Raw genomic sequence first — 25544 nt, 5'->3', positions numbered from 1 at the left:
CTTTCATCTGTACCTCCTTCTATTATTTGACACCATCACTACCCTGATACAGGTCTTCATCATCTGCCTGGGCTATTTCAATGGCCTGCTAGATAGTCTCCCTGACTCAGTCTCTTCCCCACTCCAATCCACCCTCCACTCAGCTGTCAAACTGAAGATTTTCCTAAAGTACAGGTCTGATTATGTCAGGCTCCCCCCCAATTTAATAAACTCTTTCATTGAGTGCATTCACTGGTTGTCCCTAGTGTTTGGAGCTTCCTTCCTTTTTGACTCCACCTCCTAGATTCCCTGGCTTCCTTGCAAAGCCTTTCCCAGTCCTCCTTAATCTTAGTGCCTTCCTAATAAAAATATTGCTAATTTATTCTGCATATATCTTATTTATACATAGTTATTTGTAAGTTGTCTCCTTCCTTATTAGAATGTAAGCTTATTTGGAACTCAAAATAAAAAAAATACAGAAAATAGTTTTTTACATCTAATTGGGGAAAAAAGGAAAATTGAAAAAAATCCTCTGACCTTCTTGAGAACAGAGACTGTTTTTTGCCTTTCTCTGTATCTCCATAATTTAGCACACTTTTTGGTACTTAGTAAGCTTTTAACAAATCCTAGTAGATTGATTCAAATTCCACTTCTTATGCTTACAACCTGTTGTAACCTGAAGCAAATCACTTAACCTCCTCTGGGTCTCAGTTTCCTCATCTGTACAATGAAAGGATTGGAGTTGATAGTCAAGGTTCCTTCTAGCTCTAGATTTATGATCCTGTAATCTTTTGACAATAAGCTCCCAGAAAAACAAAAACAAACTGTTTTATTTTCTTTGTATAGTACTATGCCAAGGAGAAGAATCTTAAGTCAAGGCAGGATCTTAAAACATTTTCATCCCCTACTTTCCAAATGATATTTTCAATCACCTTATTTTCCCTTTCAAAAATCATTTTCTAATATTAAAAAAACAGGAAAAGTAATTTATACATTATAAGAGTAGATAAGGAAATTATGAAATGAAATATATGTTCATAATTTAAATAAATATTAAGTCTGAATTTAATTAAATGTAACTACGGTAAAGAAACGTGTCAAATAGTTATATTTTGAGTACTGTATTCACTTGTATTTTTTAAGAACAAAAACAAATCCTGTATTTCCTCTGGAACTTTGTTTTTTCCTTTCTCTGCCTTTTGTAGCACTAAATCATTTATCATCTACAGTACCATTTCACTTTGACTCTCCTATTCCTAATAGCCTTTGGACCAATTCAATAAAAATGCAGCATTTAGAGAAATAAAAGGAGGTAAATTAACACTATTTCAAGGGATCTAAGATCTCATCCATTCAGGAATGCAACCTACATTTTCTCATCCTGTAAAATTCTTGTCCATGTCTTTCTATAAATTCTGCATAAAGCATCTCTCCAATGTCTAGCTATCATCAGGAGATTGGCCTCTAGATGAAGAAAAATGTTGATGCGCTATGAAATGTAATGAAAACAGATTAGGAGAACTTAGTTCATATATCACCCTTGAGGCTTACTAGATCTGTTTGGGTAATTTATTTCTCTGGGCTTTATTTCCCCTTTCTATAAAAAGAGGGGGTTGGAAAGTAGATGATCTGTAAGGTTCTTTCCAATTCTAAATCTTGTGGTTCATGAAACATAAAAATACTAGAGGGTTCTGAGTCCTGGAGTTACCCAGAGAGCAGAAGGTGCTAGTAATTATAGAACCAATGAATGCTAAGTGACAAAAGAAGAGCTTACTTGTGGAATCTACCACTAGTCTGTCATCAAGACAAGAGTTGGATCACCCAGTCACAACCTATAACAACACCAGTAACTAATTACTAATTCTGGACAAAGTTTCAGATTTAAGCAATAATTCCTATGCCTTCTAAGTGTTGATCATTATACAACCAAACTAAAAGCATCTTGATAATTGGGGAAGGTGCTGTTCCAGTATACAGAAACTGACCTATCGTCCTATGAAACAGCACACTAGTTCAAGTACAGATTCCCCACAAAGTAAATTAGCATGGCAAATTCTGTACTTTGAATACTATCCTTTTCCTTCGAAGACCAAAATCCAGGTCTCAAAGTGTGACGATCTACCTGAACAGGTGGTTAAAGTCATAGAGATCAATTCATTCAAGATGTACAACTTAAACAGTATAGGATGTACATTGCTGGTTAATCTTGGAGACTTGGAGAAACTGTTAAAAGTTTATGAATAGGGAAAGGTTCTTCCCATGGATGAGGATTTAGGAAGAGTCCAAAAATCTGAGGGATTTGAATAGCCTAGTTCCCCCATCCAGTGCCCTGTTGGTGACACTAACAGTAACCAGATGGGAGCCTGAGTCCCACACTGGTTTCTCAACACTTGGGGGAGCCCAAAGCTCGAGAGCAAAACTAGAGGTAAACTTAAAAACTCCACATCAGGGAAATCCGGGTAAACTGCTCGCACTCAAAGGGGTGCAAAACGGAGGAGCACCGCCGTCGGTGGCCTGCTGCCCCTTCTTACATCCCGCTAGGAGTCCCGCGCGCCCCGTCTCCCGTCGCGGCTCGGGCGCTTGCTTCTTCAGGCCGAACATCACCCACCCCTCACATAGCGGCGCGCTCTCCAGAGTGGGGGAGTCCCTCGGACACCCCCGGCCCTGGCCGTACTCGAAGCCATCCCCCCACCCCGACAGCTCAGCTACTAGAGAGGAGGGGGTGGTTCCCGCGGCGGCCGTTAACGTCCCCAACGACGCGGAGGCCCCAGCCCAGTCCGGAGATGCGCCCCCCACTCTCCCGGCCTCCCCGTACCGTAGGTCTCGGACATGGCCGTCTGCGACATCTTGGGAAGCGGGCGCCGCCTCTTCCCCCGGTCTCCGGCTGCAGCTCGGGGGCCGGGGGGGGGGGATGGGGGGAAGGGAGAGGGGAGGAGCTGGGGTCAGTTAGAGCAAGCAAGGTTTCACCGGAGCTGGGGAGGACGAGGAACTGGGGGGGTGGGGTGGAGTGGGGTGGGCGGGGAAGGAGGGGCGCGGTCGGGTCCCCACGGCAACCGCCAGCCACCCCAGAGCCGCTCTGCTCAGGACCGGACCGGGGTTCCGCGCAGGCGCACACTGCCCACCCACCTACCTCTCCCCGCCCTCCCTCCCCTAGAGAGAGCGGGGAGGGGAGGGGACTAGCTGGGGCAGGGAGGAAGGGAGAAGGGGTGGAGAGAAGGTAGTACTCAGAGACCATGAGCAGGGGGAACCTGACCTCCCACCCTCCCTGGCGCCTGCGCACCAGGAGCGGGCGGGGCAGGAGGCGGCGCGCGAAAGCTCTGGATCACCAAAACAAAGAGCACGTGCGCGGAACTCCATCCGGGCCGACAGGCTCTGGGAGATAGAGGGGAAAGGGAGGGAGAACGGCAGCGGATTGTAAAAGCCTCGATTGTACAAGCCAGGAACAAAAACTCTTAAGTGCAGAAGGTTGGAGGCGACGGAGGGACTAACCTGCCAGGAAGATTTTTAGTAGGCTCCTTTTGGGAAAAGTTCTTAGGCGAGGAGGTTTCTATTAAGAACATGCTTGTGCAAGGTGAGGGAAGGGATCCTGCCTTGTTTCACTTTATATTTCATGTATTTTGCATTCGCCGGGGTACTCAAAAATATTTGCATGTTCTTGCCTTTAGTTTGTTGCTCTGAAAGCCACGACGCTTTACTTCACTTGTGGCATAAAGATCCTACAAGTGTGTATTAAATGCCTACAATATTCAGGCACTGGGTTAGGCTCTGAGGATAAAAAGGTAATAGAGAAAATAGTCCTTACTCTCAAGAATCTTATATGGGGATTAGCATTGTAGTTAGAGTAAAAATACATGCAGGGGGCATCGAGGTGGCTCAATGGATTGAGAGCCTAGAGGTTCAAATGTGACCTTAGACACTTCCAAGTTGTGTGACTCGGGCAAGTCATTTAACTCCAATTGCCCATCTCTTTCTGCTCTTCTGCCTTGGAACCAATTGATTCTAAGAGGGAAGATAAGGGTTTCAAATATACATACATAAAAGATGATTCCAGTGAAGGAGGTAGGTCCGGGGAGGGGGTTCCCAGTGTAGAAGAGTTGAATATGGTGCTTGAGCTGAGTTTTGAAGGAAACTAGTAGTGAAGAGGGAGTATATTCCAGCAAGTGCAAATTTAGGTTGACAGATTGTACAAAGGGTTATCCAGTTTGCCTCTTAGAATGACTTAGAGGTCACACAGGGTGTACAGCAAGGCTAGAGGCTTTCAAGGTCTTTTAGAAATCCATTGGAATTTACTGATGTAATATAAGTTCCCATGTAGGTGGCTTAAATGGAGAGATGCCCACAGGTATAAATAGACATGATCTGTGGGCTAGCCTTCTTTTGAAGAAGGCCCTATCTATACCACCCCAAAGTTACCTGGAGAGAGAGGCAGCCAAGTTCTGAGACAGCTGGTCAGTTTCTCCTCTAGTCTCCAAGGCTAGAAGCATCCTTATCTGATGTTCTGTCAGATATCAGTTGTATGGCCTGGGTTCAAAAGGAAACCCTCCCCCCCCTCCTTTACTCTTATCTCTCCTGTAGTTCTCAGGGATGACCCATGAGTCAGCAGGAGTTGGGGGTTGAGAAGGGGAAAGTGGTAAGGAATGATTAAAACAAGACCATGCTGCTAAACTGATCAGTTGAACTAGCACAAAGGAATAGACTTCCTTGGGAAAGAAAATATAATTGAAAGCTGGGTCTCTAAGCATTATAAGGATCATAACAGTGATTAATTATATATATCTATGATCTCATCAATGTTGATATTTCCTGCAGTAATACTGATCACAGCTGATCCATATCTGCTTATCTTTGTACATCTTGTTTATGTCCTCCCATGATTTCAGCTGAGGGTAAAGGGTGGGGTCTACCTAATCTGCTGGGGGCCTTCTTTGCTTTCTCTTGCCATCATGAGAATTGCACATGGCTGTCCATCAGTTATTTATTCATCTTTGTTACCACATGAGCAGCCTATGTTCTTTTTCACTGGACATCCTTTACTCTGCTTTTCCTTTCCAATTCCTTGTTTGCAATGTGTTGTATCCTGCTCATATCTCTTTGTTCTTTAAAAAAAATACAAACTTCATTTAGTCTTACTATCCCTACTCTCTATTGTCCAATATCTTCCCTTTCTTCACAGGTAAACTACATGAGAAAGATGTCCAGACTGGGTGTTTTCATGTTCTTTCATTCTTTTTCTAAATCCTCTGCAATCTGGCTTCCAAAGTCATCCAAATGAGACAGTCAACACGCATTTTTAGGTGCTTCCTATGTGTCAGGCACTGTGATGAGCCCTGAGAATGAAAAGAAAGGTAAAAGACATTACTGGCCCACAAGGAGCTTACAATCTAATGGGGGAAACAAGAAAAAATATGTACAAACAAGCTATATACAGGATAAATAGGAAGTAATTAGTAGAGGAAAAGGCACTAGAATTAACTAGAATTAACTTCAAAGTTACCAGTGATGTCTTATTTTCTTATTTTCCAAACCAAATATCCTTTTCCCAGTCATCATCCTTTTTGACCTCTCTGAAGCTCTTGACACCACTTGATCACTTTCTCCTCCTGGATGCTTTTTTTTTTAAAACATTTTTGTGACTACTTTCTCAGTTCTCTTTTTATCTGTCTAACCACTCATTAATGTCCTCTCCTAAGTCTTCATCTAGGTTATGCTCACTAATCATGATTATTCCCAGCGCTCTGTCTTGAGCTCTCCTATATTAAGGTTCTTAGACTGGGCTCCATAAACTTGTTAAAAAGATATTTTGATAATTGTATTTCATTAAAGTTAGTCTCCCTTATAATCATACATACTTTATTTTATGCAATTAAAATGATTATGAGAAGGCATCGATAGGTTTCATCAGACTGTCAAAAAGATCCATGACACACACAAAAATTTAAGAACCCTGCTTTATATTAATTTTCTTGGTGATCTTGTCAGTTCCTATGGATTCAATGATTTCTCTATATAGTTGACTCCCAGATCTATATATTCAACTGTGAAGATGGGATTAAATCTCCCCAACCCATTTTTTTTTGGTTTAATCACCAGAAGCATATACACCCCACTTATCCTTAAGAGGGGGAGGTCTGTGACCCATGTGTGTGCAAGTGGGTGACAAATCAGAGCCCACTGACTACCCCCTGGGCAGTCCTAAGAAAATTTATAGACTGTAATTGGACCATGTAAAGTGGAAGGAAGGCACAGGAAATGATGAAAGGCATGGTCTTTAAAAGTGCCAAGGACTTCCTGTGAGAGGTCTTTCACCTAGGAACTTGACTGGAAGGAGCTTGGGAACCTCAAACTGGTCTTGAATTTTCCCTTAGGACTACCCCATGGGTGAATGAAAAAGGCTGATTCCTTTTCCTGTTTTTTTTTTTTTTGTTTTGTTTTTCTGGAGATACTAGCCTCTGGAGAGACTCCTCTTAGAGGTAGTCTTGTGGCTAAAACCCTTGATTAATTTACCTTTGGGCCTCCTTTGCTGGGGCCTCTAAAGCCCTGCCTGGTTCCGACCAGGCTGGAGTAAATATCTACTCTCTCTGATTTTCTTACTTTCACCCTTTCTCTTTTTGTAAACAAATTACCATAAAAATTCATTTGGAATTGAGTAATAATTCCTGGCGACCACATTCTTATACATTTAGTTTAACCCTTTTATTTTTTTATGCCCTTACAATTTGGTCCTTATACAACCCTAATCTTTTTCCAGTTTTTCACTCTCACATCAGTTGCCTCTTAAATGTGTTAAATTAGATATCCAATAAGCATCCCAAACACAACAACTTCACAATAGAAATGGTTATCTTTCACCCTTAAATCCTTCCTTTTTCTCAGTTTTCCTTTTACTGTTGAGAGCCTCCCATGCAGCTGGGCTTATAATTTCTGTGTCATTCTCAACTCTTTACTTTTATTCACCTCACAATATAATACATTGTTAAATCTCGTCTTTTCTGCCTTCATGATACATCCATATGTATACCCTTTTCTCAACTTACACAGCTGCCACCCTGGTATAGACTCTTATCACCTCTCACCTAGACTATTTCAATAGGCAGGCTAATTGGCTTCCTTGCCTGATCTCTCCCCACCCTATTCTAAGGCCACTTAGTTGCTAAGTAGTTCATGTTACTTCCCTGCTTAGTAAAATCCAATAACTCCTTACTACTGCTAGGATCAAATATAAAATCTTCTTTTTGGCATTTAAATCCTTTGACATTAGCTTTTTCTACTTTGTAGTCTTTTTAAAAAAAATATCACCTTCAGTCTTAGAATCAATATTGTGTATTGGTTCCAAGGCAGAAGAGCAGTATAAGGGCTAGGCATTGGAGATTCATACAGGTAGGAAGTATCTGAGGCTAGATTTGAACCCAGGTCATCCTGTCCTAGGCCTGGCTCTCAGTCTACTGTGCCACCTAGCCACCCACTCCTCTATCTCTAGTCTTACATTTTCTCCCCAGATTCTATGATCCAGCTGTATTGATCTGCTTATTACTCCTTACATATGTCTCTTTGACTTCCAAACTTAGTGGATTTGCATTGGATTTTCCACATGTCTCTCTTTCTCCTTACTTCTTCCTCCTAGCTTCCTTGGCATACTTCAAGACTATGCAGGATGCCTTCCTGGTTTCACTACTGTTGATAGTTCCTTCTTTCAAAAATGACTTCCTATTTATACTATTTATATCTTTAATTTACCTAATTATTTATATGTTGTATCCTCTATTAGAATGTGAACTCCTTGAGAGGGAGAGTGTAAGGACCATGTTTATCTATCTATCTATCTATCTATCTATCTATCTATCTATCTATCTATCTATCTATCTATCTATCTATCTATCTACATATACATATATCTGTATCTATAGCTATCCCTAGCTACATCTCTCTCTCTGTCTCTGTCTTTCTCTTTATCTAGCTATATCTCTTTGTCTCTAGTCTTTAGCACAGGGTCTGTCACAGAGTAAGTGCTTAATAAATTTTTGTTGACTTACAGTGCTTCACTATCAATTTCTTCTCTAGTCTAGAATTATCTTTATCTGATATTCTTTCAGATATTAGGTATATGAGCCTGGGTTCAAAAGGAAATCCTCTCCACTTTACTCCTATCTCTCCTGAAGTTCTGAGGGATGACCTTTTCAGTTCTTTGGAGCTTTTAGTGTTCATGACTTGTAGCTAAACTGTAGTACTGATAGAATATTGGAATTAAAAGTGACCTGGTATTCTAAAGAGAAGTTAGAGGTCATTAAAAGAATGTTGCAATTACCCAATTCTAATCTAGCCTGGCCTCTTCCTTCTATTCTAGTCTAAGCCCACTACACTATCTATTTGCAATATTTGTCCAAAGGAGATATATATCTTTTTAGCAATCCTGTGTGACCGGGTAAAGCTTACCAGGTTATTAAGTGATAGAGCTAGGATTTGGACCCAGGTCATAAGATCATAGGATCACAGGGCTAAAGCAGGAGGCCATTTAATTCAAGCCCCTTCATTTTGCAGATGAGGAAAGGGAGGACAGAAAGGCTATGTAATTTGCCTAAGGTCACATAGATAATTAATGGCAAGTCCATCCAAACTCTAAACCTATGTCTCTTTTCCACTATACCTCACTGGCCCTTCTTATAATTATTGGAGGACAGCTATCATTTTTGTCAGATTTCTTTAATATCCTATTTAGTTCCATGATTCTTTTCTCTCCCACACAGTTAATTATTCACACATTAAACTTTAAACAGCCTTCTAAAGATTTTACATGATGGTAAATGACTTTGATAATTAGGTATATGATTAAAACCCAATATTGATAAAAATAGTATTTCCCTGAATTCTCTGGCACCTTCTGGAGTCTGTAGCTACTATTCTAAACAGATGATACTTTTAACCACTTGTTTTTTTCAGTTAACATTTATGTACAGATACCCATTCCACATTGTGATGTCTTCTACTGTGGTTTCCATATATCATGGGTCAGCATAAGAATTAAATGGAAATTTTAAAGGAGTTTTGCAGCAGCCACAGATGACGCAAAGACCAGCAGACAACCCAGAAAAAGTTTAGAAACTCAAAAATTCATAAAATATATCTATAGTATTGTATAACATCCACACATTTTCTCTTTTAACACCACAAATAAATACCACATTAAAGAGAAAGGAAAGATTTGGACTTCTCTGGTATGAAGAAAGGGTCAAAAAAATTTACTAGAATTTTCTAGACTAACTCCCAAGATGTGGAAGAGATTCCTCTATTTGCTATCTCTCACCTTTCCCTTCTGTTAAAAGAGTCTTCCATACCAAAAAAAAAAAGATTTAAGAATCCATTTGGTACACCCAGAATTTTCTTTATCCTTTCTCTGTCCTTTTGATTTTATCACTTTTTTCTTCTTTTTTACTCCAGCTTGCTCCATCTAGTCAGAAATACTTCTTTAAACCCTCCTACCTCAACAGTTTATTCTTCTCCAAGTCCTCCTGCCATTCCCTTAATAATAAGTTTCACAAGCTCCTTTCTGTCTGGATAAAGGAATAAAGATAAGAAGGGAGCTGCAACCTCAGAAAAACAAGTACCAGGAATCTTGTCCTTAAAGTTTTAAAAATAAATTCAGTTTGGGGGGAAGAAGGAGGAAGAAAAGGGCAGGCCTTGCTAGGAGAAAGTTCTTTAAGAAGATGTATAGAAACTGTCATCTAGTAATTTATTCTAACTAATTATTGTTACCAACTAGGTGTTAATCTCAGCTGTTTCTATACAGCCTAAGGACTTCAAGTGTTTTTATCTCCTTTTAAATTTTAGCATCCTATGTCAGAGGACCAGTTTCAGATTTGGGAGGGCATTTCTATCCTCCACTAATGCCTAAAATGTAGTGAGTACCCTGTATTGCTTGTATTTGAGAATCCAGAAATTTGTGTAATGGTTAACATTTCATACATGTATGAATCTTTGGTTGTTATTGTTTTTTCTGGGATCTGGAATTTTATCTATATACTAGAAAACCCCCAGGGAGTAAATTCCCTCTCCTGATAAGACTGTTTTTGAAATGCCCAGTTTTAGAGTTGCCTGAGGGCAATGAGAGGGGGTAAATGACTTTTTCAACTTTAAATAACCAGTTTCCCTCAAAGGCAGAACTTGAACCTAGCTCTTCCTAACTTAGAGGCCTCCTGTCCATTCACTATGTAGTCTATCAATCCATTTTTTTTTAAACCCTTATCTTCTGCTTTAGAATTGATACAAAATATTGTTTGTAAAACAGAATGAAGAGTGGTAAGGGCTAGGCTATCTGGATTAAATTACTTGCCCAGGGCCACCTAACTAGGAAGTACATGAGGTCACATCTGAATCCAGGTCTTCCAGACTCCAGACCTGGAGCTTTATCCACTGTACTGCCTAGCAACCCTTGTAGCTCTTCATGAGCCAGAAATCTGGCAAACTCTCACAGGGCCCTTTATCCTGTATGTACTGCTTTTATATTTAGCAGCAAAAAGGTGCTTGGGAAATATATATGTGGGAACCTAATTCTTGGTCCCAATTGGGACTCCTGGTCCCAATGAAATGCAAACTCCTTAGCAGGTTGTAAATAATGTAACAGGAAGTCATGTTTATACCAATATCATTTTTGTAAATAAAATGGAGAGGATGAAAAATGCATCTTTGGCTACGTGAGAGAGTTACTGGAATTGTAGGGAACTGGTACCAGGTATTCCTTGGCTTTTTTTAAACTTCCAACAAACTTGTTTTGCTTGTAAGAATAATATTTACATAGAGCTTTACAGTTTCCAAAGTTTATATTTATATAGTGCTTCATGTTTATATAGTGTTTTCAGTTTACAAAGTACAAATCTTCCTAATTTCCCATTTTACAGTTGAAGAAACTGAGTTTCAGATCGTTTAGGGGATATGTCCATTGTTACAGAAGTACTTAGTGTAGGGATTGGGACTGAAACTCAGACTTAATGGCCCCCGCTGAAGTACTATTTCTTTACCACATTGGCTCCATACAAACCATCTCTTTACCCCCCAACTTTTTCCTCACCTCTATAAACCTTCATTATGTTTATTTATTTTAGTGAGAAAGGATAAAAGGGTAAGAAATGTAGCTTTTTTGCCTCTAGACCTTGCCTGATACATCTGGGTTAGGGAACTCTACTTTTCATTTCCTTCATTTGTGGGAAAAATTAATGAAAAGAACATGGAAACCCTTCTCAAAGAAATTAAACCCAGAAGTTCTCTGCCTCATGTGGAACTCATATATTGAATTTAGCACTTGGTAAGCTGTGATTATTATAATCATTCATCTTTTTGATACCACTATACCAAAATATTTAAATATATAAAGGCTCTTATCATCAATGAAAAGTATGATATATATAGCCTGTCATAGTGGATGTGAGAGAGAAGAAAAATGGTCAGGTATGTTTCCCCAAGATCTAAAAAGTATCTTACATGATAGAAGGGCCTTAAAGAAATAGTTGGAGGTAGGAAGGTCTGGAACAAAAGTCAAAATGAGACTTGACAAATCTGGCCACAGAAACATTGATGAGAAAGTATTTGATAGAGCAATTGTTTATATGGTACCAACCAAACCTGGCTTAAGTAAGTCTATGATGGAAAACAGTAGTAACAATTGTAAGTAGTACTCGAATCTCAAAAGCACATCTTTGTAGTTTATTTACAATGTCTTGAAGAATTTTTTTCTCATATTAGTATTGGTTTGACTAACAGTAGCCACATGTGCTTAAGGCAATAATATTCTATATTAAATCAGACCTAGTATTTATGGATGCATTTTTAGATAGGTGATACAGTAATTGCCCATCTTCTTTTTAAATTTGAAACTTACCAGTAAATCTCCTTTCAATTTAGTTCTAATAAGTACTGCCTCTCTGTCTGTCTCTGCACTTAGAAGCATTTATATTCAAGAATTATATTAGCTGAGACATTTTCCTTTTATCCTGGTTTCTTTTTATGATATTTTAAAAATATCTGGCCAGAGATAATAAAATAAATCTCACTTTCAAATTTTTTCTTTTGCTTGTAAAAGGACAATATGAGAATATGTTTTTTTTAAGTCCCTTATTCTTTTTTCTTGCCATGTTTTAAATGCAAAATGTAATAGCATATTTTTAGCTTGATTCCCTTATTGAAATTTGGTTTATAAACAAATCATTCAATTTTCCTTGGACATTTACCTAAACTCCCTCATGCTTGCTTAGCAACGTCCTTTCTTATATGCTGATTTCAAGCTCATTTTACAGAAGAATGTTGTTTCCTAAATACTAATCCTTGGATGCCATCTAAGATTAAGGTTTGGAAATTTCCCCTTGCAAGGTTGCTCTGATATAGCCTTCATCTCTTGCTTTACTTATGACATATTCATTCTCTTATGCCTCCTTTTTATCTAGAATAGAAGACTCTTTAGGGCTAAAAAGGAACCATAGAAGCCATCTAGCCCATTTACTTCATTTTACAGGAGCCCAAAGAGATTAAGGATACCTATTCAAATCATCTGTCTTTGCCAAACCCAATATTTTATGTAGTAATTCAAACCTGATACCTCTGAGTACATCAGAACATAGTACCAAATTTTAATTATAATAATGCCACAAAAATATTTTCCATTTGCATAATCTAGGCTGGTAACTTTGGAAATGGGATGCAAAACTACTGATACTTCTTCTTCTGGCATATTTCATGTATAACCCAGTGTTGTATGTAGGATTTGATACCATCTAGATTAATAGTGGAAATATGATATGGTGTGAAGCAACACAGTGTCATTCTAATGAGTTGTATAGATGACCATAAAGTGGGAGAATAGAAGATATGCTTTAGGAAGAAGGTTATTCTGCTTAAAATGACCCTGTCCCCTTTATTTTTCAGTTTAGACATTCATGTGAATTAAACATTGCCCATTTATACTAGCCCAACAGAAAGAATCCCAGACAAGTAGGATAACCTTAAAGTTACACATTGAATTTATTTTATACTGAATCTAAAAAGAAAGGCAAGCTACATGTAAGAAAACTACAATTCCCTAAATAATCATTTAAATTTTTTAAAATTATATAGTAGAAATGCCCTTTTTTGGGTTAAGTGCAGAATTAAATAAAGATGCTATCTCAAAGACCTACATTTACTAGCCATTTCCTCCTTACTATGAATTTAGGTGAGGTGAGGTATCTTGGAATTTAATCTGGGGTAACAATCATTGCGGAGCCTCTGGCATGACTTGAGGGAGCAACCTTAAATGTTTTCTTCTATTTTTTCAGTCTTTTGACTTTGCTTTATTAATTCTTGCTGTTCTGCAAGGTCATTGGCTTTCAATTGCCTAATTCTGGTCTTTAAAGACTGGTTTTCCTTTTCTGTTGGTCTGTCCTACTTTTCGTGGCTTCAGTTGTTTCTCCAATTGGGAGTTCTTGTCCTTTAAACTGTTATTTTCTTTTTGAACTATTTCTTGCTTTTCTTGCCAGAAGGCTTCCATCTTTTTAATAAGCTCCAATTTAAATTCTTCAAGAGCTTGTGGACAATTTCCATTTTTTTTGGGAAGGTTTTTGTGTGTTTATTTGTAGTTCCTCTTCTATTTCCTCTGTAGCCTGGGTTTTTCCTCCATAAAAATTATCCAGGGTCAACCCCTTCTTGTTGTTGTTGGGAAGTTGTTGTTCCTGGGCACTGTTTGCCGTTACTATGGTAGTTTTTCCTTCCCTTTCCAGTCAGAAGTCTGAGTGAGATGGGCAGGTTCTCTTGTGTATGGAGCTAAGGAACAAGGATTTTGCCTGAGGCCAGTTCTCAAATCTCTACAGCTTTCACTGTTTGTTCCCCTTCTCTCCACGAGCACCCATGGTCTGCGCTCTTCAGCTTGATGGGGTTTCAGGTCTAGCTACTCTCAGGGGCAGGTCTTTGGTGGTCTTAGTCAGCTGCCAAGGATCTAGAGGTGCCCTTCACTCACTCTATAAGTACCCCTCGCTTAGTCACTGATTCTAGCGCACAATGGCTCTGACTCTGGCTCCATAGGTGGGGTGGGGGAGAGGATCAGCTCAAGTTTTGGTGGGAACTTTTTTACCCCTTTATAGTGTGGAAATGCCCAAATCCCACATACCTTCAATGCTGTATCTTATTGTAGAGATCCTTCGTTCATATGAATTTTTTTTTTATCTTTTGAGGTAGTCTATATTGGTAGGTACTGAGGAGAGGAAGAGTCCTGTATCTAGACTGCCTCCATGTTTACCAGGAAGTTTAGCCCTAAATTAAATGTTGAGTTTCAAAGGTATGGCTGTGCTACAGTAGAGGTTTTTAATTTGCCACAGTGAACATTAGGATGAGGTGGAGAGATTAGATGGAAGAGAAGGGATGGAAGAAGTGGAGAAGTATGAAGAGAAGTGAGATGCTGCACCAAATAGTCTTTGCCTTCTTTGTAATTTTTGCCTAGTCCCTTGGCAGCCATTGAAATATCATACCATTTACTGCAGTTAACAATATATATATTATTGCATTTCAATTTATAAACTAATACAATTCAATTCAGCAAACATGTCTTAAGAAATGACACATTTCCTGTCCCCAAAGATCTTACTAATAGTCTAGTAGAATATAATACATGAACATAATGATACAAGTAGGAAGACAAGACATATACATAATTATTATATAAGTGAGAATGAGATCAGTAGTTTAGAGATGTCACATATTTCATGAGAGATGTGGGAAAGTTCAGGGAAGGTCTTGTGAACTCTACTTAGCCTAACAATAAAATCAGGAAATTGTGAAACTTAGATTACTACACCCTACTTAGTCTAACAAAAAAAATCAGGAATGTCTACACCCATACTTTAGTATGGAGTATCTAGGAGGATGGCCTATGACAGACATGTGCTAGCAAATGACAAATCAGAAACAACTGATAGACCGCTAGGCTGTCCCAAGTCAAGCATAAGATATCATTGGTAACAGGTGAGATGTAGGAAAGTGATGTAAAACCATCTATATATTTCGTGTCACTTCCTCGGGTCTCTAACAGCGGAGAGGTGGCTGGTGGCAGCTTGCTGAGCATGTTGGCATCTTGGCGTGGCGGCTGCTATTGTCGGGTTTTAGCAGTGAGTTTTCCTTGATACTATACTGGAGGAAGCCTAGTAACCTAGTTCGGTGAGGCTCTTCTCTGAGATCTCTTAGAGTTAGGCTGATTTTTCTCTCCTTTACCTTCAAAACACTATCCTCTTAGAGAAAGCCTCTAATCTTCAAGGACCTTGTGGCTTGCCTGGCACAGGCCGGGCAGGAAAAATCCTATACTTTTCCCCTCTTTCTTCTTGATTTCTTCCCAATATATTGATTAAACCACCATATATTTCCAAACTGACTTGGGTATTTTATATGGAATATCCCCTGGCAACCAAAATCAAATTTAGATTAGGTCACAACCCTAAATTATCCTTACAGTCTCATGGAAGAGATGACTCCTGAACTGGGCCTTGGAAAAAAAAGGATTTCACTAGACAAGAGATATAGGGAGAATCTACTGTAAACATGAAGGAACACATATACAACTCAACAGAGAAGAATACAGAATGAGATCAGAGAACAGCTAATGGATCACTTTTTCTGGAACTAAATATGTGTAAAGGGAAATAGTGTAAAACAAGGTTAGAAAGCTAAATGTGACAGGCCTCAAATGGCAAGAAAATTTTTTTTATTTTATTCAGTAGGCAGTGGAAAGCCATTAAAGGTTTTTTATTTTGTTTTCATTTTTTAAGCAGGAGAGTGATGTGATCAGATTTCTATATTAGGAAGATTATTTTGGCACTGATGTGAAGGATGGATCATTAGATGGAAAGAAGAGAGACTAAAGCCAGGACAACTATGGTAAAGACAGAGAGATTTGAAGTGAGGGAAAAGCAGGAGTTTTTTCAGAGGAACATTTGAAAGAATTGGACAACTGGTTGAATATGGTGAGTAAAAGAGAAGAGTCAGGAGATGAAAAAGTCAAGCTGGAATGACTAATCAACAGAAATAGATCAGGAGGATCTACTTTTTTTCCCCCTTTGATTTAAGACAGGATGATGAGTTCAGATTTATATAAATTGGATTTGAGATGTCAGGCAATTGAAGTAGACTTTTAGAGAAAGGTCAGGGTTAGAGATAAAGATTTTAGAGTTATCCACATAGATATCTATAATAATATTTGAATGAATTTATAATACATATATAATATAATTGAATAATCTATAAATGGGAATATATGAGATTTTCAAAAGAAGAGAAAAAGAGGCCTGTGCCATGTCCAGAATTAACTGCCTGAATGAAGAGGAGCCAGTGAAGGAGTCTTAAAAAGAAACAGATTTAAAAAAAGAGAAGAAAGAAGAAATAGAAAGTGGGTAGGAAAAGAATAGTAATGGGCATATTGTAGATGAAAGAGCCCTGGAACTGGCTCAAATTATACTTTGCTATTTGTTATCTAGGTGACCTTGGGACCTTTGGTCCCAGTTTCTTCATATGTGAAACAGATGATCCCTAAAGTCCTTTCCAACTCTAAGATCCTGTGATGTGGAAGCGAAGGGAGAGGCAGGAAGGAACTCCTGATACTGTCAGACTCTAAAGAAAAGTCAAGAAAGAGGAGGACTGAAAAGTAGCCATTCTCTTTGAAGATTAGGCGGTCACGCGTAATCTTGAAGCAAGGAGTTTCCAAAGAGGTCAGAAGTTAGATTCTAGTGGGTGAAGGAACAAGTGGGTGGTGAGGAAGTAGAGGCAGTAAGGCTTGATCATTACTTTTTTTTTTTTTTAATTTAGCAGTAAAGGGCGAAGAAAGAGATGTTTCAAAGTCCTTTCACAGACATCCTGCTGTTTTTTTTTGTTTTGTTTTTTTGATGGCAACTATCAGATCTCAGATACTGTTCCTCATTAGAATCCGGCCTAGTTGAATAGCTATGCAGACAGATCACTTATGCCCTCTCAGCCTCAATTTTCACATCAATATAATTAAGATAATCATACCTACAGTACCTATCTCACATGAACAAATGAGGAGATGCATGGAAGGTATTTTTAAACTTTAAAATGCTATATAAGTCTCTGGTTATTATTACTGTAAAGGCAGCTAGGTGGCATAATGAATAGAGTCCTAGGCTTGGAGTCAGGAAGACTCATCTTCCTAGGTTTAAATCTGGCCTTAGACAGTACCTGTGTGAGCCTGGGCAAATCACTGAACTCTGCTCCAGTTTCCTCATCTGTAAAATGAGTTGGAGAAGGAAATGGCAAACCATTCTAGCATCTTTGGCAAGAAAACCTCAAATAGAGTCACAGAGGCAGACATGACTGAACAACAACTGTTATGACTAAAGCCCCCCTCTATCAGTTTTTTCATTTTAGGGAAGGGCAAAGCTCTGTGGTTTCATTCTATGGGGTTTTCCTCTCTCTTTTCTTCCTGCCTGCCAGGCATTGCTAAAATGTATTCTTCTTCAAGGCAAGTAAAGTGACTAATCTTAAAAAAAGAAAGAAAAACTTCCCTATTATTTGTAGTGCTACATTTCCAACTTTCAAGATTCTGATTCTCTTCACACTTGTGGTTCTAGATTTAAGAAAGGCTAGTTTCACATAGACTATTCTCTGACCAGATAGTGCCCTCTTCAGGATGATGCAGCTATAGTTACTGAGATTGTAAGAGTCAATGGGTGAATGGATGAAACTGAAAAGGGAACCATTTAGAAACTCAGAAATGAAAACATTTCCCCCAGAATTGCCTGGTAGGGGAAGATCAGTTCATAATGGAGAATCTACGGATCATAGATTTGGATTTGGAAGGGATCACAGAGGCCTTCTTGAAGAAATGCAGCTAGGTAGCAATAGAATCCTGCCAGTTTTGGTCTCCTCCTTCTGTGTTCCAGCTGGAATCCAAGAGAAGGAGCTGCCCACATCTCATCCATCATTCCCTCTGGCTGGATCTTCTAAAAGAGAAGTGTTGGATAGTAGAGTCTATATAGTAAAACTTTAACCAAAAGCTAAATCTCTTCAGAATAGGTTTGTTATTATTATGGTGACCATATTTCACAAAGTGAAAATATAGGCATGCAGTCTGACTAAGGATATTCTTTGATAAAATTTCATTAAAAGTTCTTGAAGTGAGGACTGTTCCATAAGATCTGAAATGAGTGGTAAATGTAATAATTCTACACAGCCAAAAAACAGTGCTTCCAGGAACTAATTTTTGTAGAACATTTTAAGTTCTGGTTTGTAGACACCAGTTTTCAAGCCTAGATACCCCTTCATTTGAGTGGCAAAGCTTTCTTAGATGAAGTTCAGTGACTGAATATAAAGCCATAATGTCTTCGTCCTGGCTAAGGCTACCTTCATTCTACTCTGCATGTATCCTGTATATACCTATTAATGCACATATTGTCTTCTCAATATGTTGGTACAAACAAAATCAACACAGCTAAAATTAGAAGAAAAATAGGAAATTGGAGGAAACAATCTTTGCAGCAAGTTTGTCTGATAAAGGTAATTTCTGTATTATATAGGGAGCTCATTCAAATTTATAAGAATAAGAGCCATTATCTAATTGATAAGAGATCAAAAGATATGAATAGATAGTTTTCAGAGGAAGAAATCCAAGATAACAATAGCCACATTTTTTAGGAAGGTTCCAAGTCACTAAAATTAAGAGAAATGCAAATACTACCTCACACCTGTCAAAAAAGGAAAATGACATATGTTAGAAAGACTAAGGAAAAACCTACTTTAATATACTATTGGTCGAGCAATGAACTGGTCTGGGCTTTCTGGAAAGGAATTTGGATGTATATATATCTCAAAAACTGTTAAACCATGCATACCTTTTGACATAATACTAAAATACATAAAAGAAAAGACTGATTTATAAAAAAAATAGTACCTTTTTATTGGGCAAAGAATTGTTAATTGAGGGTATGTCCATTAGTTGGGGGAATAGCTGAACAAGTTATGGTATGTTAATGTGATGGCATACTATTGTGATATAAGAAATAATGTAGGAGATGGTTTAAGAAAAAACCTGTTAATATTTGTGTGTACCAATGCAGAGTTAAGTGAACAGATCCTGGAGAATCATTTGTACAATGACAACAGTATCGTAAAAACTTTGAAAGACCATGGAATTCTGATCAACACAATGACCAACCACAAATCCAAATCCAAAGGACTAATGATGGATGAAACATGCTATCTTCCTCCAGATAGAGAGCTGTGTGTGAGTTGAAGTATGTTCTCGTTTTCTCCCTTCCCCTCCCTCTACCTTACCTTTCCCTTTCCTTCCATCATGGCTAAAGCTAAAATTTGTTTTGCATGTCTATATATACATGTACTGGTTTTGTTTTTCTCACCATCTCAGTGGTTGGGAGGAGAGAGAGGTAAGAAGGAAAGAATTCAGAACTGAAAATAAAGTAAAAGTGAATTTAAAAAAGAGGGTTTGCATCAGATGACCTCTAAGATTCCCTATATAATCCTGTTTCATTTTATACCTATCCTCTAATCTTAGGCTAAGTTATTGCTCTTATCTGCTTTTCTTTGTCACTGGAGGTCCTTTTCTGTTCGGGTTCCAGTATTATATTTTCTGGCATAAATGATGCTGTTTGCAGACAATTCTTTCAAGCCAATAATAATAACTCCTATTGCTCTCGAGTATTAAGAGTAAACTACTTTGGGCGTCATTTAAACGAGTACTTCCTTGGCTTGTATTAAATTCCATCTTCTTTCTTCCTTCTTTTCCTAGCATTCAGTGTAAGCTTTCTAATATAGTATACCTATCCTCTATTAATGTCTGTTCAATTATTATGATAGTTCTCCTTATTCTGTATGGATTTTGCCATCCATTTTTTTCTGTCTCCCTACAGCCTTGTAATAATTACTTTCTAGCTTTTCACTGCTTGGTCATGGGTATTGCTGACCAACTTACCCATCAGAAAGAACTTCCTCTTTCCATAGATAGTCATCATATTTAAAAATAAATAATGTCTCATTTGGAGATACACAATACAAATAAATGTGTTAAAAACTCACCTATTTAGCTTTAGGAAGTTAAGACTCTATATTTACATTTCACTTAGAAACTTTGTAGTTGCTCCTAATAGGTTATGGGATTACCATACCCTATATACTAGCATGATTGGGGAGAAAGCTATTTTGATATACATTGAGAAAACTCTTCATATTGGCCCATTTTCATGGTATGATGTCTTAATGATCCATTTAGTGTGATTTGGCCTCAGATACTTTCCTAGCTGTGTGACACCAGGCAAGTCATTTAACCCCAACAGCCCAGCCTTTGCTCCTCTTCTGTCTCAGAATTGATACTAAGACAGAAGGTATGAGTTATTTTTTTAAAGATAGCAAAGAAATCCACATAGTGTGGTAGATAGTTTTCTTAAAAAAAATCTTATCATTGCCCATAAAATAAATAGGCTTCAAAGTTGGAAGAACTGTTTAACCTGTACTTAAAAAAAAGAACAACCTTCCTTGGAAGTTCCCTTGGAAACCAGAAAGGAATTTAAAACAGTTTGCTCCCCTCTTAATGAAGCAAAGACATTTATGAGAATGGTAATAAAATTGAACTGTTATTGGCAGATTTAATTAGATGGAAAAATTCCACAACCATTAGAGCTAGCATTATCAAAACAAATGAGCCTAAAACTAACAAAATCTTCTGGGAATTGCCACGTTGCCCATTTCAGACAGTAAAACACATTAACTCATCAGAGAGATATGTAAGAGTATCAGAAGCAAATGATGTATACCTGTATAGCATATGAAGAACTAGTAAACACTCCTAGAAATGGAGAAGGGACTCTAGACTTACTATCTGACAGAACTCCAGGAATAAGAAGATTCCTTCCTTCCTTCCTTCCTTCCTTCCTTCCTTCCTTCCTTCCTTCCTTCCTTCCTTCCTTCCTTCCTTCCTTCCTTCCTTCCTTCCTTCCTTCCTTCCTTCCTTCCTTCCTTCCTTCCTTCCTTCCTTCCTTCCTTCCTTCCTTCCTTCCTTCCTTCCTTCCTTCCTTCCTCCCTTCCTCCCTCCCTCCCTCCCTCCCTCCCTCCCTCCCTCCCTCCCTCCCTCCCTCCCTCCCTCCCTCCCTCCCTCCCTTCCTTCCTTCCTTCCTTCCTTCCTTCCTTCCTTCCTTCCTTCCTTCCTTCCTTCCTTCCTTCCTTCCTTCCTTCCTTCCTTCCTTCCTTCCTCCCTCCCTCCCTCCCTCCCTCCCTCCCTCCCTCCCTCCCTTCCTCCCTCCCTCCCTCCCTCCCTCCCTCCCTCCCTCCCTCCCTCCCTCCCTCCCTCCCTCCCTCCCTTCCTCCCTTCCTCCCTTCCTTCCTTCCTTCCTTCCTTCCTTCCTTCCTTCCTTCCTTCCTTCCTTCCTTCCTTCCTTCCTTCCTTCCTTCCTTCCTTCCTTCCTTCCTTCCTTCCTTCCTTCCTTCCTTCCTTCCTTCCCCTTCACTCTCACCCTCTCCTCTTTCCCTTTTTCTTCCCTCCTTCCATTTTTATTTCTTTTCCTTCTTTTCTCTTTCCAACAATTTGCTTTTTAAAAAGTTAAAAAATTTACTTTTTTGACTTTTTTCCCCTTCCTCACTGAAAAAACCAAACCTTTCAAACAAATATGCATAATCAAGCAAAAGACATTTTCACACTAGCTATGTTTAAAAATATGTCTCATTCTATACTCATCTTAAGTGCTAAGCAGATTTTTATGGGACTCATTATTTTTAGTAATATTTTATTTTCCCCTCAATTACATGTAAAAACAATTTAAAACTTTAATTTCTTTCTTAATTTTGAGCCAAATTCACTTCTCTATGATATAGCCTGCAATCTGATATAGATTTTGTATGTGCAATAATGTAAAATATTTTTCCATATTAGTCATTTTGTAGAAGAGAACTTGAACAAAAAAAAAGAAAGTGAAATACAGTATGTTCTGTATTCAGACTCCATCAGTTTTTCTCTGGAGGTAGATGGCATTTTTCATCATGAATCCTTAGGGATTGTCTTAGATCACTATATTGCTGAGAATAGCTAAGCCATTCACAATGTTCATCATATAATATTGCTGTTAGTGTGTACAATGTTCTCGTGGTTTTGTTCACTTCACTTTGCATCAGTTCATGTAGATCTTTTCCAGTTTTTCTGAAATCATTCTTCTTATTTCTTATATTACAATAGAATTCCATTACAATCATATACCACAACTTGTTCAGCCATTCGCCAGTTGATGGACCTTCCCTCAACTTCCAATTCTTTAGTACCATAAATATTTTTTGTACAGATAGATCCTTTCCCCCTTAAGTAAATTCTCTTTGGGATAGCGATCTAGTAGTGGTTTTGCTGATTCAAAGGGTATGCACAATTTTAAAGCCCTTTGGGCATAGTTTCAAATTGCTCTCCAAAATGGCTGGATCAGTTCATGACTTGCCAACCATATATTACTGTGGTACTCATTATTTTAAAAGATCATTTACATCAACCACAACTTAGACATGTAAAATTACATTCTATAATTCTGGTTCTTTTCTTTAAGTCTTCTAGTCAGCAGAACCTTGAAATTAAAACAAACACTTATGATACTTAAGAACTTTATCTCCAGTAGGGTAATGAGGAGTATATATAGAAGGAAGAGAGTAAGCTGAATAGGATGGACTGATATAAAACAAATCAAGATATGGGAAAGAGAAACGCACATGGAGAAGAGAAAAGGATCGATAGAAGTGAGGTAAACTCTCTTATGAAGAGACATATAGAAGTCAGTATAGTAGAGGAGAAGATGGGAGGGCAGCAGGCAGTGTTTGAACCATCAGAATTAGCTCAAAGTCACACTCAGTCATCTGTGGAAACCTACTTTGCCCTGTAAAGAAGTAGGAGAGAAGGAGGAATAAGAGAAGAAGGGAGAGAAGGGATGGATAAAAAAGGGTAAATTGGGAGAGATGGTCGTCAGAAGCAAAACATCTGAGAAGGGTAAACAGGGAAAATATTTTGGAAGAAAACAAACAATCAGTAATAATAACTGTGAATGTGAATGGGATGAACTCACAAACAGAAAAAGGATAGCAGAGTAGTTTAAAAACCAGAATACTACAATATGCTGTCTCCCCAAAAATACATCTAAAGCAGGGAAGCACACAGAGTAAATGTAAGGGACTAGAGCAGAATCTACTATGACTCAGCTAAAGTTAAAAAAGCAGGGGTAGAAATCATCATCTAAGACAAAGCAAAAGTAAAAGTTGACCGAATCAGAAGAGATCAGAGATAAGGGAAAAGGACTAACCTATATAAAAATATCTTCAGCAGCGCTTTTTGTAGTGACAAAGAAACTGAGGGGATGTCCATCAACTAGGGAATGACTGAACAAGTTGTGGTATGTGGTTGTAATGGAATATTATTGTGCCATAAGAGATGATAAACAGAATGAGTTCAGAAAAACCTGGATAGACTTAAATGCACTAATGCACAGTGAAGTGAGCAGAATCAGAATGTTGTGTACAGTAACAGAAATATTGTATGATGACCCACTGTGAAGGACTAAACTATTGTCAATAAAGAACATTTCCAAGGTTAAGGGACTTCTTATGAAAGTACTGTCCATAGCCAAAGAAAGAACTATTGGAGTTTGATTGTAGATTGAAGCTTGCAATCTTCTATTTAATTTCTTTCATGAGTTTTTTATTGTATGTGTGATAGGTATCTTCTGGCATGGAATTAGCAATATGAAAATATTTATTGCATGAAAGCACTGGTGTAACCTATATTAGACCAATTACTGCTTTGTTTGGGAGGAGGGAAGGAGGGAGATAGAGATTCTGAATCATAAAATGTAAGAAATTTATTGTCAAAAAATTGCTTTTGCATGAAAAAATAAAACAAGCAGATGCCCACATACCCCACAGCATAAATATCAGTTGGTAGGTCTATTGTAAATTTAATACATTTTCCTTTTTAGAAGATTTTTATAGGGAAGATATTTTTAAAAATTTGCTTGTTATCAGCATACCACCTTCACATGTCAGATTTTATAATTGAGTGTTGACAAATGGTAGAACAGATTGAACAACCTGGAATGTATTAATATGAGTGAAAATGTTTTATTCTTATGAAATAAAGATGTGTCAGTCAATGTGACAAAATTACTTTGAATATTTAAAAACCTTTTTTTTCCATTAAATATTCATTCTGATAAGGATTTAAGTTTTTTGTTTTTTGTTTTTTTCAAAAGGATTTCAAGGAACTCTTTTTTCTAAAATAGTTTATGTGGTAGAGGCAGCCAGGTTGTGAAGTTGATGGCATTGCTCAGGAATGGTATTTACCAGATTGGATCTCTGGGGAACATATGATCTGGTTTGGATTAAAAGAATGAGTGGTAAATAGCCTTCCAGACCTGGTCTGGTCTTTACAAATATTGAGTTGTGATGTTTGGTTTATGCAATTCTCCTGAAATGTTTCCACAATTAATTCAGTGTTTCTGTTGGACCAGAAGATGATAATTCATCTTGATAATATCCTCATAAATTTAGAGATCTTACCAAACTTACTAAACTTACAAAATAGGCCCCAAATCATCCTCCAGTTGTTACAGTTAAAAGAGTGGTTTCCTTAAACTGTGACCGCGAAAATATGGTTTCAAATAAAAAATATAGTGGTCACCATGGGAAAATTCCCAAATATTAAATATACCCAAGTCAGCTGGGTTTTATAGAGATTTTAATTAATACAAATTAAGGAATTAATGAAAGGGAGAGAAACAGAGTAAGAGGGAATAGTAGAAAAAAGCCTAGGCCAGCCTAGGCTTTAAGCCTTAAGAGAGACCAGTCAGTCTTTAATCTACTCACCACAAGATTTGTGCCAAGCAAGATTCTAGTGTTCAGAGAGACCCACCAGTTCAGCTCCTCAGCTCAACTAAGTTCAGCCACCAAGCCCTCCAATTCAGCTTTGGTAAGTTGAATGCCCTTCAGAGGCCTTTCTGACCTCCTTTTAAAGAGAATTTTCTTCTATGTCACCTCCCCTAAGTTCTCATGTCTACCAATCACAGTAGATGTTTTCACAGGGCTGACCATTCTTAATTCACATCTTCTTTAGTTCTCAACTTCTCTGAGTAGACTAAAACTTCTGAGTAAGTTCACACCTCTTTGCCCCTTGCAAGTTGCCTGACCTTTTAGTGATTAATTTGACCTTCATAGGTTCTTAACACCTTTCTGTATTAGATATAAAAATAGACAGCTTAAGGGCTTTTGCCTCACTATAAGTATGAGTTAAGTACTTTTTCATTGTTCAATAAGGAGTTTTACAACTTTGTCTTCCCCTAAAGTATGCTTAAGTATGGGTGGAGTAATGTTAGAGTTCTCACATTCCTGATCAAGTACCTTCATTGTTTAAAATGGGGAATGGTCTTAACCAAATGTTCTAAGGTAGAGTCTGAGAGTTTTTAACATTCACAAGTCTGAGAAATTTTAAGACTCACAATCCCCCCTGATGATCATTGGGAGACTAGTCTCCCCATTGATCATTTAACATAATCATCTTGTAGTCCTAAACGCACTTTTAATTA

The 25544-nt window shown here is 38.1% G+C and overlaps 1 protein-coding gene and 2 long non-coding RNA genes across 5 annotated transcripts in view; 1 reads left to right on the top strand and 2 right to left on the bottom strand.

Moving 5' to 3' along the window:
* RAB4A (RAB4A, member RAS oncogene family) overlaps positions 1-3265 on the bottom strand; it is a 45939-nt gene extending 42674 nt beyond the window's left edge. The window contains exon 1 of the mRNA XM_007481618.3: positions 2795-3265. Coding sequence (XP_007481680.1) covers positions 2795-2825 — 31 coding nt within the window. The 5' untranslated portion in view covers positions 2826-3265. The remainder of the gene's footprint in view (positions 1-2794) is intronic.
* Positions 3266-4940: 1675 nt separating this feature from the next.
* The window catches only part of LOC130457172 (uncharacterized), a 41628-nt gene continuing 21024 nt past the window's right edge, over positions 4941-25544 (bottom strand). Inside the window, exon 2 of the long non-coding RNA XR_008916267.1 lies at positions 4941-5306. This is a non-coding gene — a long non-coding RNA (uncharacterized LOC130457172). The remainder of the gene's footprint in view (positions 5307-25544) is intronic.
* LOC103093933 (uncharacterized) overlaps positions 5300-25544 on the top strand; it is a 314761-nt gene continuing 294516 nt past the window's right edge. The window contains exons 1-2 of one of the 3 annotated variants that reach the window (XR_008916263.1): positions 5300-15944; positions 16455-19226. This is a non-coding gene — a long non-coding RNA (uncharacterized LOC103093933). Of the gene's footprint in view, positions 19227-25544 lie in introns of all 3 variants that reach the window. The other 2 variants (XR_008916264.1, XR_008916265.1) reach the window with 2 other exon arrangements.

The sequence above is a fragment of the Monodelphis domestica genome, chromosome 2 (genome assembly GCF_027887165.1).
Source record: "Monodelphis domestica isolate mMonDom1 chromosome 2, mMonDom1.pri, whole genome shotgun sequence".
Taxonomy (NCBI): Eukaryota; Metazoa; Chordata; class Mammalia; order Didelphimorphia; family Didelphidae; genus Monodelphis; species Monodelphis domestica.
This window is presented reverse-complemented; position numbering and strand designations above follow the sequence as displayed.